At 41.0% G+C, this 14,594-nt stretch overlaps 1 protein-coding gene across 2 annotated transcripts in view; it reads right to left on the bottom strand.

Annotated features, from left to right (window-relative positions):
• Positions 1–14,594, bottom strand: part of usp53b (ubiquitin specific peptidase 53b) — a 60,262-nt gene that overhangs the window by 31,875 nt on the left and 13,793 nt on the right. For both annotated transcript variants that reach the window (XM_014195558.3, XM_014195559.3), the window contains exons 8-11: positions 9,222–9,327; positions 4,621–4,767; positions 2,703–2,852; positions 376–544 (exon numbers count right to left, since the gene is read on the bottom strand). In XM_014195558.3, the coding sequence (XP_014051033.3) occupies positions 376–544; positions 2,703–2,852; positions 4,621–4,767; positions 9,222–9,327 (572 nt within the window). The remainder of the gene's footprint in view (positions 1–375; positions 545–2,702; positions 2,853–4,620; positions 4,768–9,221; positions 9,328–14,594) is intronic.

Here is a 14,594-nt window from a genome sequence, read left to right as displayed (position 1 = left end):
AAATGCCTTAAGTAAAGTGTTACAAACATTTTTGCACCAAAAAGTTAAGTGAATGTTTAACGATCCTAACCTACCCTGCCCCACACCTCCCATTAAAGGTCTGCTGCACTGGACACCTCATTTTTTCTGAGCGTGAGACGCTCTCATTCATTTCAATATAACCAAGAACCTACAAAACTTTGCATAAAATTATGCTCTGGTTCGATTTTCAAGACTTTGAAGTGCGGCACACGGCCCAAAACTCTTCATAAAGTGGCTCACACTCTGCTCACGATGGCAAAAGTAACGAGTCCAGTGTCGCAGGTAAAAACCAACTGTTTTTGTGATGACTCATTGTGACACACATGTAAACCAACCGTGAAGGTTTCGTCTTACCTGGCACTTCCCCGTTGACGTTGGCTTTAAAGCGGGGACACATGGTTGTTTGTCTGGGCGCGTCCTCGCTGGAGACTGGGGTCCCCTCCAGGTTAGTGTAGAACAGGAGCAGTGGCTGGAAATGTCCCCGGATGCATTTAGAGGCCACGTCTTTCCACTTGGATCCGATCTAAGAAGAACATAAAAAAAGAACGTAAAAGTGAAAATAATGTTTTAATGTGTAACTGACATGTTTGAGACTAAACGCTAAAGTATAGCAACTACTATGTTGCCATACATGACGTTTTTATTTTCTTCATATAATGTGAAGTACAGAGAATTTTCTGTGTATTTCTACAGTACCAGTCAAAAGTTTAGACACACCTACTCAAAGGTTTTTCTTTATTTTTACTATTTTCTACATTGTAGAACAATAGTGAACACATCAAAACTATGAAATAACACATATGGGATCATGTAGTAACCAAAAAAGTGTTAAACACATCAAAATATATTTTAGAGTCTTCAAAGTAGCCACCCTTTGCCTTGATGACAACTTTGCACCCTCTTGGCAGTCTCTCAACCAGCTTCATGAGGAATGTTTTTCCAACAGTCTTGAAGGAGTTCCCACATATGCTGAGCACTTATTGGCTGCTTTTCCTTCACTCTGCGGTCCTACTCATCCTAAACCATCTGAATTTTGTTGTGGTCAGATGATTGTGGAGGCCAGGTCATCTGATGCAGAACTCCATCACTCTCCTTCTTGGTCAAATAGCTTTTACACAGCCTGGAGGTGTGATGGGTCATTGTCCTATTAAAAAACAAATGATAGTCCCACTAATAGCAAACCAGATGGGATGGCGTATCGCTGCAGAATGCTGTGGTAGCCATGATGATTAAGTGCGCCTTGAATTCTAAATAAATCGCTGACAGTGTCACCAGTAAAGCACCCCCACACCATCACACCTCCTCCTCCATGGAAACCACACATGCGGAGATCCTCCGTTCACCTACACTGCGTCTCACAAAGACACAGCAGTTGGAACCAAAAATCTCAAATTTGGACTCATCAGACCAAAGGACAGATTTCCACCGGTCTAATGTCCATTGCTCGTGTTTCTTGGCCCAAGCAAGTCTCTTCTTCTTATTGGTGTCCTTCAGTAGTGGCTTCTCATGAAGCTGGTTGAGAGAATGCCAAGAGTGTGCAAAGCTGTCATCAAGGCAAAGGGTGGCTACTTTGAAGAATCTCAAATATAAAATATATTTTGATTTGTTTAACACTTTTTTGGTTACAACATAATTCCATGTGTGTTATTTCATAGTTTTAATGTCTTCACTATTATTCTACAATGTAGAAAACAGTAAAAATAAAGAAAAATCCTTGAATGAGTAGGTGTGTCCAAACTTTGACTAGTACTGTACGTGTGTGGTGATTCCAAATTAAACATGGTCTAGTTTTTTGTTGGTGAGGCATAGACCTTGTATAACTATCAGCTTAACGATGGATAGTTCAAGTAAGATGTTAAAATGGCTTCCATCTTTTGTGAACCTGTCCATTTTGCCTTCACGTTCCATCATTACAATTTGGCAGAGCTCTTGTGAGAACCTTTAGTTGATTGCTAAGCTTTTTTATTTATTTATTTTTATTTAAAAAAAATTTAACTAGGCAAGTCAGTTAAGAACAAATTCTTATTTACAATGACGACCTACCCTCCCTAACCCAGACGATGCTGGGCCAATTGTGCGCCACCCTATGGGACTGCGATACAGCCCGGGATGGAACCCGGGTCTGTAGTGACGCCTCTAGCACTGCAATGCAGTGCCTTAGACCGCTGCGCGACTAAGGATCCCAAGGATAGCTCAAAGGATAGCCCAGCTGTTAAAAGGAAAGCATTGCTTTTATGGCTATTGTCAAAAAATAATATTGAGTATCAATAACCTACTTTCTTTTATTCATTAAACACAGATTATGTTTGCCGTCGGCTATGTTAAAGGGACATTACACGCCAAAATCAACATTTGCAAGATGTTTTTAGACCTCAAATGTAGTCTAACATCAAGATGAATCCACATTGGATTGTGTCAATGTATCTGTATGCCTACACCAAATGAATGGAAAACACCTATTAAGATCTGGAAATGATTTGGTCCTTAACGTTCTGATTCATTTGATGTGGATGGATCTACTGAATTGATGGCCTCTCAACATAAGAGCACTTTTGAGGTTGTTTTCAAAGTTTTGACATGACTTCTGCAACATCTGCACAAATAGATAATCTATGAGATATTATAAGCATTTTTCTCAATTAATATGAAACAGACCCCAACACATTAATTTAAACACTCACCTCTTTCACGGTGGCGTCATCAAAGAAGACCCATTTTGAGGACTTGGTGTGATAAGCGAACGCAGAGTAATGTTTGCTGGAGAAACAAATCATTCCCACGAGACGTAACTCACTCCTTTTGGCATTCTCATCAGTGACCCGGTTGAACAGCTGAAATAAGAAATACATGAAAGATGGTATACACGAACAATACATACATATTATCAATTAGGATAGGAATCTTCAACCACTTAGTTAATACTCAAGCAACCCTAATACAGCTATCCAGTCTGGCTACTTTCCAGATGCCTGCCAGATCTCACAACACCTGGATAGGATTTAGTCAGACTGGAATGTGAACATAAACAGTGGACAATCATGTTGTCTCTTTGTGTGTGAGCCATTTCACATTTGGAGTGTGTTCAGACTTTTGTTCTTTGATCATACTTCACAATATGTGCCCCTAATAACTATGCATTTAAATGGTAGTTACAAAGGCAGGTACAGTGTACCGTAAATTCCGGACTATAAGCCGCAACTTTTTTCCCACGCTTTGAACCTCGCGGCTTAAATAATGACGCGGCTAATATATGGATTTTTCCCGCTTTCAAATGTTTTTCTCCAAAAAAACACATTCTGTGACGTGCTCAGTTTTTTGGCAGCATGAAGCTTTCATTAGACCAATGAAATTGCTGAACGGGTTAAGGTCAAACAGTGACGAGAGCGACAATGAAAACGATCCAATATCGGATGAAGCAATTCTGAGGCTATTCAACTCCGACACCGAAGGAGATGACTTCAGTGGTTTCAGTGCACAGGAGGAGGAAGATTGTGACCAATGACTTTCTTGGTAGGCTACTGTTTACTGCAAATTCTTTATTTTTTTGTTACAAGTCGTGTTTCGTTAAAGCCAATTTATTTTTGTTACAAGCCGTGTTTCGTTAAAGCCTATTTATTTTTGTTACAAGCCGTGTTTCGTTAAAGCCTATTTATTTTTGTTACAAGCCGTGTTTCGTTAAAGCCTATTTATTTTTGTTACAAGCTGTGTTTCGTTAAAGCCTGTGTAAAGTTAATTTGTTTCAATGTACCAGTAGGCACCTGCGGCTTATAGACATATGCGGCTTATTTATGTTCAAAATAAAATAAAAAATTAAATTCAGTGGGTGCGGCTTATATTCAAGTGCACTCAATAGTACGGAAATTACGGTAATTACAATTACATATTGCTACATACTACTAACAATTGTTATACCTGATTGTGGCATGAATTAATTCAAGGATTTACGAATAATATCAAGGTCACGTTTCACAATAAGTGTCCCTAATACCTACATACTGTAGGCAGGTGCAGTCAGTGTAATTATAGCGTTGGCACACATTGTAACATATAACTTACATCTGTTATACCTGTTATAACACCACACCTAAAGTTCCCCTATACACAGTAATAATAAAATAGTACCCGCAAAACACCAGTCTCAACGTCAACAGTGAAGAGGCGACTCCGTGATGCTGGCCTTCTAGGCAGAGTTCCTCTGTCCAGTGTCTGTGTTCTTTTAACCATCTTAATTAATCTTTTATTTTTATTGGCCAGTCTGAGATAGGGCTTTTTCTTTGCAACTCTGCCTAGAAGGCCAGCATTGAGACTGGTGTTTTGCGGGTACTATTTAATGAAAACGAAATCTGCCGTTTCCAGCTGCAATAGTCTTTTACAACATTAACAATATCTACACTGTATTTCTGATCAATTTGATGTTATTTTAAAGGACAAAAAATATGCTTTTCTTTCAAAAACAAGGACATTTCTAAGTGACCCCAAACTTTTGAACGGTAGTGTATATTGTTTTTATTATTAATTATTATTGTTATCTTATTCTGTATTATTATTATTGTTATTATTAAAATACATTTATTAATATTGTGTATTTTTAACTCTTACCCCCGAGAGGTTGAGATGTGGACCCAGTGACCTCACCACATCCTCTGTAAGGTCAGACTGCTCTGCGTCCCACACAAAGCCAATGGTGACGATCTCTGGGCAGTTCAGGAGAACCCGACGGATCTTGATGCTCTGGCCACAGTTGCTCTGCAAAGAAGATGAGAAACTATCATCCATGAGAGATAATTAAAAGCAGAAATCTATATATAAATCTATGTATTTTATTCGAGAAACCTTGTCAACTTTGCCATGAAACATGTTGCATCATATTGGATCATAAACTATAATATATACAGAACGATGGTAGCACTTTATAATAACTCCACGTAATAAAGCATTCATAATGGATTAGTAAATAGTTTAATAATTAATGAATCCCTACTCCCAAATTTGTAACCTACTAACTATTTATAAATAACTTCTAAATGATTTAATAATGATGCATAAGATGTTTAATAAACCATTTCATAATCGTTAATTAAGTCTTTTTGTGTGGCCTCATCTAAAGTGTGGGCTATATATACTTTATAAGTGTTTTGAGCGACCAGTGTCACAAGATATGCTATTGGTAGATATTCCAGCAGTCTCAAAATGGCCCCTAGAATTGATCAATGGTTAAACAATAAGCACACAACACAGAGGATCTTTAAGAAAATATATTGAAAATTACACTGCTGTAGTAGTGTGATGTGTACCTTTATACAAATGCTGAGAAAAATAACGAAAATGATAATATATGCACACACAGTGTTTTCGGAAAGTATTCAGACCCCTTGACGTTTTCCACATTTTGTTACGTTACAGCCTTATTCTCAAATGGATTAAATAGCAAAAAAAATCCTCAGCAATCTATACACAATACCTCCCAATGACAAAGCAAAAACAGTTTTTTAGAAATGTTTGCAAATGTATTTAAAAAAAATACTTAAATACCTTATTTACACAAGCATATATTCATGAGATTCGAAATTGAGCTCAGGTGCATCCTGTTTCCATTGATCATCCTTGAGATGTTTCCACAACTTAATTGTCGACCTGTGGTAAATTCAATTGATTGGAAATAATTTTGAAAGGCACACACCTGTCTATATAAGGTCCCACAGTTGACAGTGCATGTCTGAGCGAAAACCAAGCCATGAAGTCGAAGGAAAGGTCCGAGACAGGATTGTGTCAAGGCACAGGTCTGGGGAAGGGTACCAAAAAATGTCTGCAGGATTGAAGGTCCTCAAGAACACTGTGGCCTCCATCATTCTTCAATGGAATAAGTTTGGAACCACCAAGACTCTTCCTCTTCCAGGCCAAACTGAGCAATCTGGCGAGAAGGGCCTTGGTCAGGGAGGTGACCAAGAACCCGATGGTCACTCTGACAAAGCTCTAGAGTTCCTCTGTGGAGATTGAAGAACCTTCCAGAAGGACAACCATCTCTGCAGCACTCCACCAATCAGGCCTTTATGGTAGACTGGGCAGACGAAAACACCTCCTCAGTAAAAGGCACATGACAGCCCACTTGGAGTTTGCCAAAAGGCACCTAAAGGACTCTCAGACCATGAGAAACAAGATTCTCTGGTCTGATGAAACCAAGACTGAACTCTTTGGGCTGAATGCCAAGTGTCATGTCTGGAGGAAACCTAGCACCATCCCTACAGTGAAGCATTGTGGTGGCAGCATCATGCTGTGGGGCTGTTTTTCAGCGGCAGGGACTGGGTGCAAAGTACAGAGAGATCCTTGATGAAAACCTGCTCCAGATGGCTCAGGACTTCAGACTGGGGCGAAGGTTCACCTTCCAACAGGACAACAACCCTAAGCACACAACCAAGACAATGCAGGAGTGGCCTCGAGACAAGTCTCTGAATGTCCTTGAGTGGCCCAGTCAGAGCCCGGCTTGAACATCTCTGGAGAGACCTTGAAAATAGCTGTGCAGCAACACTCCCCATCCAATCTGCAGAGAAGAATGGGAGAAACTCCCCAAATACAGGTGTGCCAAGTTTGTAACGTCATACCCAAGAAGACTTGATGCTGTAGTCGGTGCCAAGGGTGCTTCAACAAAGTACTGAGTAAAGGGTCTGAATAGTTATGTAAATGTGATATTTCTGTTTTTAATTTTTTATAAATTAGCAAAAATGTCCTGTTTTTGCTTTTTCATTATGCGGTACTGTGTGTAGATTGATGATAAGAAAAATACAATTTAATCAATTTTAGAATAAAGCTGTAACGTAAGAAAATGTGAAAAAAGTCAAGATGTCTGAATACTTTCCGAAGGCACTGTACGTGTTTTTTTGGCAGTGATTTTTCTACCAAAACCAAAGTGTGGATTGCAGTCACTCCTTTAAACAGTCGAATCTCAGTTAACCCAGAACTAAAACCTTGCGTGTACGTGTTTGCGAAGTCTATCCTCGCAAAAGGAAACTCTACACCAAAGCCCCTGCTCTCCTTCCGCTAATTTCACTACACGCACGTTTAAGCAGTCAACGTTTAAGCACTGGATTCACCCAATCCTGGTACATCCAAATAATCAGTGACGAAAACCCAAACACTGAAACTACTCCTGCTCCTTGTCCTACGCAGTGCATACTTTTGCGAACAGATTCTTTGGTTTACGCACAGAATTTATCCTCATGAAAAGGGATACCTAGTGAAATGTGTCTGCCGCATTTAATCAAACCCCTCTGAATCAGAGAGATGAGGAGGGTTGCCTTAATTAATCAACATCCTCGGCGCCCAGGGAACAATGGGTTAACGGTGTTGCTCAAGGGCAGAACGACAGATTTTTACCTTGTCAGCTCGGGGATTCGATCCAGCAACCTTCGGTAACTGGCCGAACGCTTCAACCCGCCAGGCTATCTACCGCCCAGAGCAGTCCATATACTGCTTACGAGGTAAGGAAGCACATATCTGAATACATTATTTCGCTGAACTATCCCATTACGTTTAAAACCTTACTGCCTTTAAAAAGGCATGTAAAGGTGCTGCCAAACAAAGCCATGTGTGAAAATAGTCTGCGGTTAAAAGACTGAGGCACTGCAGGCATTTAAAGTTTATACATGTAACATTGCTAACTGCAAATCATACATGTAACATTTATACCTCAATCATATATCAGTAGTATTGAATAAATAAAAATCCACTAGTGAAAAATGGTTGTTGTGTGTAGGCTACATCTCCCTGTTTTATGATTTTTTGCGTTCGCGAGGTTGACAACATAAGCAAAACATTCCCATTACAACACTTTCTCAAGTCTTGGCATCAGATATTTGACAGTTTTGTGAATAAAATTGTCTATATATTTTCTTAAAGATACTGTATTGTGTGCTTATTGTTTAACCATTGATATGTTCTAGGGGCCATTTTGAGACCTTCAGTTGCATCAGATACTGCTGGAATGTCTACCAATGGCCATCTTTTTGTGAGAAATTACACTGGTAACTCAAAATATTTATTAAGTATTTTTAAAGTATAAATAGCCCACACTAGATGAGGCCATGCAAAAAGACTTAACTAATGAATAGAAAATGTTTTTTTAAGGACCTACATTAAACATATTTTAAATGGAGTAATGATTAATAAATTATGAATAAACTATTTACTAATCCTTTATAATTATTATTTACATGTTGTTAATTATTCTTAATGTTGTTAATATGAAAAATGTAAAACAACTTTCATTACAGAAAATACAAAAACACCTTTAATATCTAGCTTTAAGAATCCTGTGTGATATGATTTTTTTATCCAGGCACAGTAGAAAGGGTTAACGGAACAAAGCACTTGCACCAGAGCTGACGCACATTGAAGTGGTAGACCAGTGCTAGCCAATCGAGATGAGAGAGCAACAGTGGATAAGCCTTAACTGCTATTTATATCCCTAACACTAGTCTGGCAGCCTCTCCTTCAGGCCTGTTCCATCATAATGTCACACAGCAGAATACAGACAGTAGAAGTCAGCTCGATACGGGTTTGAATTAAATAATGTCTGGATCTGCATTCACTTGCTTTGGGATACTGCAGGTACAGTAGCTATAATATATTGTTCTGATGGTCATACTTTAAGGGTTCAGTTCAATAAAACTGTACTGTAGTATTTACAGAGTCGCATTTACCCTGAAGATGTTTCCCATTGTATTTTATATCACAGAATGTTTTTGATACTGATAGAATAGCTGGTAGAATCCATTCATCGCTAGATCCTTTACGTATTCAGAAGATGACAGTGATGTATAAACAAATAAGCATACTGAACATTGCTTCAGTAAGGGACTTTCACACAGTTCAGATAGCACAATGACCCTCCACAACATGACCTGACTAACAGTAATTGACTAACAAAGTGATTTGATTGGACAAGGAGTTCTGGATTTCATTTTTCTATACAATGGGTTTGAACTATTTTGGGCATAGATTACATTAAAAAATCCATTGGAGTCATGTACTGCTAGAAGCTGGGATGAGTTCCTCTAAATGACACATTGCAGTCACATTGTTCAGTACCAACTTTATGGCTGCATAGATAACAACATGGCCACATGTCTATCAAAAACAAATATATCACATTGGATATTAGACTTCAAACTATGGTTCACAATGAAAATGAGCAAGCAACATACCGGACAGTTCCGTAGGTCACCGATGGTGTTTGCCGCCTGCAGCAATTCCCCAAACATGTCCGACCGAAGCCTGTCGTTCTTCCCCAGCACGTGGCCCACCTGTTGGCTGGGACACAGAGGGGGCGGGATAATAGGGGTGTCTTTCTGCACTGTAAATCACATAAGCCAAAACTAACAGCAAGTGGAAGAGGAACAATGTATGTAGTGACCCTTAGCAGGCTAGTACGGTCACACTTTACATTAGTGCCTTTCTGCCCTTATTACTGTGTAATTATTTCTGTAAGTACAGTACAGTTACTGTAAAGTTACTACACTGTACTGACACACTGTACTTACACACAAGTTAAACAGTTATAATAGCATTGTAGTGTAAAGTCTTACCTTCCACTAGCACATTATGCAGTTGGAGTACTTTGGAACTAAAAGTTTAGTTGGACGACCTACTAGAGCAGTAGGTCTATTCTATAACTAGCTGTGCTTACACACCTGGTACAAGGCATTCACATAGGTTATTGCCTTATAGTTATCATAGAATGATGCCTATGCACTGTAATATCAAATGTTGTCAAGTCAAATCAAATGTTATTTGTCGCATGCTTCATAAAACAACAGGTGAAATGCTTACGTACAGGTTTTTCCCAACAATGCAGAGAAAAAAAAATAAAAATAACACAAGGAATACATACACAATGAGTAAGGATAACTTGCTCGACACTGAGTGTACACAACATTAGGAACACCTGCTCTTTTCATGACATAGACTGACCAGGTGAACCCAGGTGAAAGCTATGATCCCTTATTGCTATCACCTGTTAAATCCACTTCAATCAGTGTAGATGAAGGGGGAAGACAGGTTAAAGAATGATTTTAAGCCATAAGACAATTGAGACATGGATTGTATATGTGTGCCATTCAGAGAGTGAATGGGCAAGACAAAATATTTAAGTGCCTTTGAAAGTGGTATGGTAGTAGTTGCCAGGCGCATCCGTTTGAGTGGGTCAAGAACTGCAACGTTGCTGTTTTTTCTCACTCAATAGTTTCCCTTCTGTATCAAGAATGGTTCACCACCCAAAGGATATCCAGGCCAGCATCCCTGTGGAACGCATTCGACGCCTTGTAGTCCATGCCCTGACAAATTGAGGCTGTCGAAGTGCAGGGGTACGAGGTAATTGAAGTAGATACATTATATATACAAAAGTATGTGAACACCCCTTCAAATTACTGTATTCTGCTATTTCAGCCACACCTGTTGCTGACAGGTGTATAAAGTTGTGCACACAGCCATGCAATCTCCATAGACAAACATTGGCAGTAGAATGGCCTTACTGAAGAGCTCAGTGACTTTCAACATGGCACCGTCATAGGATGTCACCTTTCCAACAAGTCGCTTCGTCAAATTTCTGCCCTGCTAGAGATGCCCCGGTCAACTGTAGGTTCTGTTATTGTGAAGTAAAAATGTCTAGGAGCAACAACAGCTCAGCAGCAAAGTGTTAGGTCACACAAGTTCACAGAACGGGAACACCGAGTGCTGAAGTGCCTAGCGCGTAAAAATCGTCTGTCCTCGGTTGCAACACTCACTACACACAACTGTTCGTCGGGAGCTTCATGAAATGGGTTTCCATGGCAGAGCAGCCGCACACAAGCCTAAGATCACCATGCACAATGTCAAGCGTCAGCTGGAATGGTGTAAAGCGCGCCGTCATTGGACTCTGGAGCATTGGACATGTGTTCTTTGGAGTGATGAATCATGCTTCACCATCTGGAAGTCCGAAGGACAAATCTGGGTTTGGCGAACGCCAGGAAAATGCGACCTGCCCCAATGCATGGTGTCAATTGTAAAGTTTGGTGGAGGAGGAATAATGGTTGTGGCTGTTTTTCATGATTTGGGCTAGGCCCCTTAGATCCAGTGAAGGGAAATCTTAATGCTACAGCACACAATGACATTCTAATCTAGACGATTCTGTGCTTCCAACTTTGTGGCAAGAGTTTTGGGAAGGCCCTTTCCTGTTTCAGCATGACAATACCCCCCGTGCAAAAAGTGAGGTCCATACAGAAATGGTTTGTCGAGATCGGTGAGGAAGAACTTGACTGGCCTGCACTGACCCTGACCTCAACTCCATCGAACACCTTTGGGATGAATTGGAATGCAGACTGCAAGTAAGACCTAATCGCCCAACGTCAGTGCCCGACCTCACTAATGTTCTTGTGGCTGAATGGAAGCAAGTCCCCGCAGCAATGTTCCATCTAGTGGAAAGCCTTCCCAGAAGAGTGGAGGCTGTAGGGGGGACCAACTCCATATTAATGCCCATGATTTTGGAATGAGATGTTTGACGAGCAGGTGTCCACAAAGTGACTACGCATCAGGATATATTATAAACAGTAGCAGCAGCGTATGTGATGAGTCAAAATAGTTAGAAGAGTTAGTGCAAAGAGGGTCAATGCAGATAGCCCGGGTAGCTATTTGTTTAACTATTTAGTGGTCTTATGGCTTGTGGGTAAAAGTTGTTTACGGTCCTATTGGTTACAGACTGGGTGCATCGGTACCGCTTGCCGTGCTGTAGCAGAGAGAAAAGTCTATGGGTGGTTGGAATTTTTGTTAATTTGTAGGGCCTTCTGACATCGCCTGGTATAGACGTCCTGGATGGCAATACCATGCGTAGCACCTTGCGGTCGGATTCCAAGCAGTTGCCATACAAAGCGGTGATGTAGCCAGTGAAGATGCTCTCAATGGTGCAGCTGTAGAACTTTTTGAGGATCTGAGGGCCCATGCTAAATCTTTTCAGCCTCCTGAGGGGGAGGACTGTGTTGGTGTGTAAGGACCAAGTTAATTCCTTAGTGATTTGGACACCGAGGAACTTGAAGCTCTTGCAGCTCTCAAATGAGCTGATCATGTAGTCCACGATCAGCTCGTTTGTCTTGCTGATGTTGAGGGAGAGGTTGTTGTCCTGTCACCACACTGCCAGGTCACAGACCTCCTCTCTATAGGTGGTCTCATCGTCATCTGTGATCAGACCTACCATGGTGTTGTGGTTGAACAGCGAGTACAGCAGGGGACTGAACGCAATCGTGGGTGAACAGGGAGTGCAGCAGGGGTCTAAGCACTCACCCTTGAGGGGGCCTTTGTTAACCTGTTAGGGCTAGGGGGCAGTATTGACAAGGCTGGATAAAAAACATACCCGATTTAATCTGGTTACCACTCCTACCCAGTAACTAGAATATGCATATACTTATTACATATGGATAGAAAAGACCCTAAAGTTTCTAAAACTGTTTGAATGGTGTCTGTGAGTATAACAGAACTCAAATGGCAGGTCAAAACCTGAGAGATTCCTTTACAGGAAGTGGCCTGTCTGACCATTTCTTGAACTTCTTTTCCATCTCTATCTTTTACTAAGGATCTCTGCTCTAACGTGACACTTCCCACGTCGTCCATAGGCGCTCAGAGCCCGGGAAAAAACAGAATGTCGTCATTCCAGCCCCAGGCTGAAACACATTATCGCCTTTCTCAAGTGGCCGATCAAGGGACTCTGGGCTTATGCGCGTGACCCGACCGCCCCCGCCTTTGGGATTTTTTCCTCTGTTTGCCAAAAAGGAGATTCCCTGTCGGAATATTATCGCTTTTCTACGAGAAAAATGGCGTAAAAATGGATTTTAAACAGCGGTTGACATGCTTCGAAGTACGGTAATGGAATATTTAGAATTTTATTGTCACGAATTGCGCCATGCGCGCGACACTTCTTTACCATTTCGGATAGTGTCTGGAACGCACGAACAAAACGCCGCTATTCGGATATAACGATGGATTATTTTGGACCAAACCAACATTTGTTATTGAAGTAGCAGTCCTGGGTGTGCATTCTGACGAAGACAACAAAAGGTAATCAAACTTTTATAATAGTAAATATGATTATGGTGAGTGCTAAACTTGCCGGGTGTCTAAATAGCGAGCCCGTGATGCCTGGGCTATGTACTTAGAATATTGCAAAATGTGCTTTCACCAAAAAGCTATTTTAAAATCGGACATATCGAGTGCATAGAGGAGGTCTGTATCTATAATTCTTAAAATAATTGTTATGCTTTTTGTGAACGTTTATCGTGAGTAATTTAGTAAAATGTTAGCGAATTCCCCGGAAGTTTGCGGGGGGTATGCTAGTTCTGAACGTCACATGCTAATGTAAAAAGCTGGTTTTTGATATAAATATGAACTTGATTGAACAAAACATGCATGTATTGTATAACATAATGTCCTAGGGTTGTCATCTGATGAAGATCATCAAAGGTGAGTGCTGCATTTAGCTGTCTTCTGGGTTTTGGTGACATTATATGCTGGCTTGAAAAATGGGTGTCTGATTATTTCTGGCTTGGTACTCTGCTGACATAATCTAATGTTTTGCTTTCGTTGTAAAGCCTTTTTGAAATCGGACAGTGTGGTTAGATTAACGAGAGTCTTGTCTTTAAATAGCTGTAAAATAGTCATATGTTTGAGAAATTGAAGTAATAGGATTTTTAAGGTTTTGAAAATCGCGCCACAGGCTGCAAGTGGCTGTTACGTTACAAGCGTCCCACCTAGCCCATAGAGGTTAAGGGGTTGGTGTAGCAGATGTGTTGTTGCCTACCCTCACCACCTGGGAGAGGCCTGTCAGGAAGTCTAGGATCCAGTTGCAGAGGAAGGTGTTCAGTCCCAGGGTCCTAAGCTTAGTGATGAGCTTGGAGGGCACTAAGGTGTTGAACACTGAGCTGCAGTCAATAAATAGCATTCTCAAATAGATGTTCCTCTTTTCCAGGTGGGAGAGGGCAGTGTTGAATGCAATAAAGATTGCGTCATCTGTGGATTTGTTGGGGTGGTATGTGAATTGGGCTGGGTCCAGGGTGCCTGGGATGATGGTGTTGATATGAGCCATGACCAGCCTTTCAAAGCATTTCATGGCTACAGATGTGAGTGCTACGGCGGGATAGCCATTTAGACAGGTTACCTTGGCGTTCTTGGGCACAGGGAATATATGTCTGCTTGAAACATGAATTTATTACAGACTGGGTCAGGGAGAGGTTGATGTCAGTGAAAACACCAGCCAGCTGGTCAGAACATGCTCTGACTAAGCATCCTGGTAATCCATCTGGCCCCGCGACCTTGTAAATGTTAACCTGTTTAAAGGTTTTACTCACATCAGCTGCGGAGAGTGAGATCACACAGTTGTCCAGAACTACTTCTGCTCTCATGCATGGTTCAGTGTTGCTTGCCTAGCAGCGTGCATAGAAGGCATTTAGCTTGTCTGCTAGGCTTGTGTCACTGGGCAGCTCGAGGCTGGGTTTCCCTTTGTAATCTGTGATAATTTGCAAGCCTTGCTACATTCGACGAGTGTCAGGGCCAGCGTA

Source organism: Salmo salar, chromosome 04, assembly GCF_965601325.2.
Source record: "Salmo salar chromosome 04, fSalSal1, whole genome shotgun sequence".
Lineage (NCBI taxonomy): Eukaryota > Metazoa > Chordata > Actinopteri > Salmoniformes > Salmonidae > Salmo > Salmo salar.
Note: the sequence above shows the minus strand (reverse complement) of the source record. Positions and strands in the feature narration are given on the sequence as shown.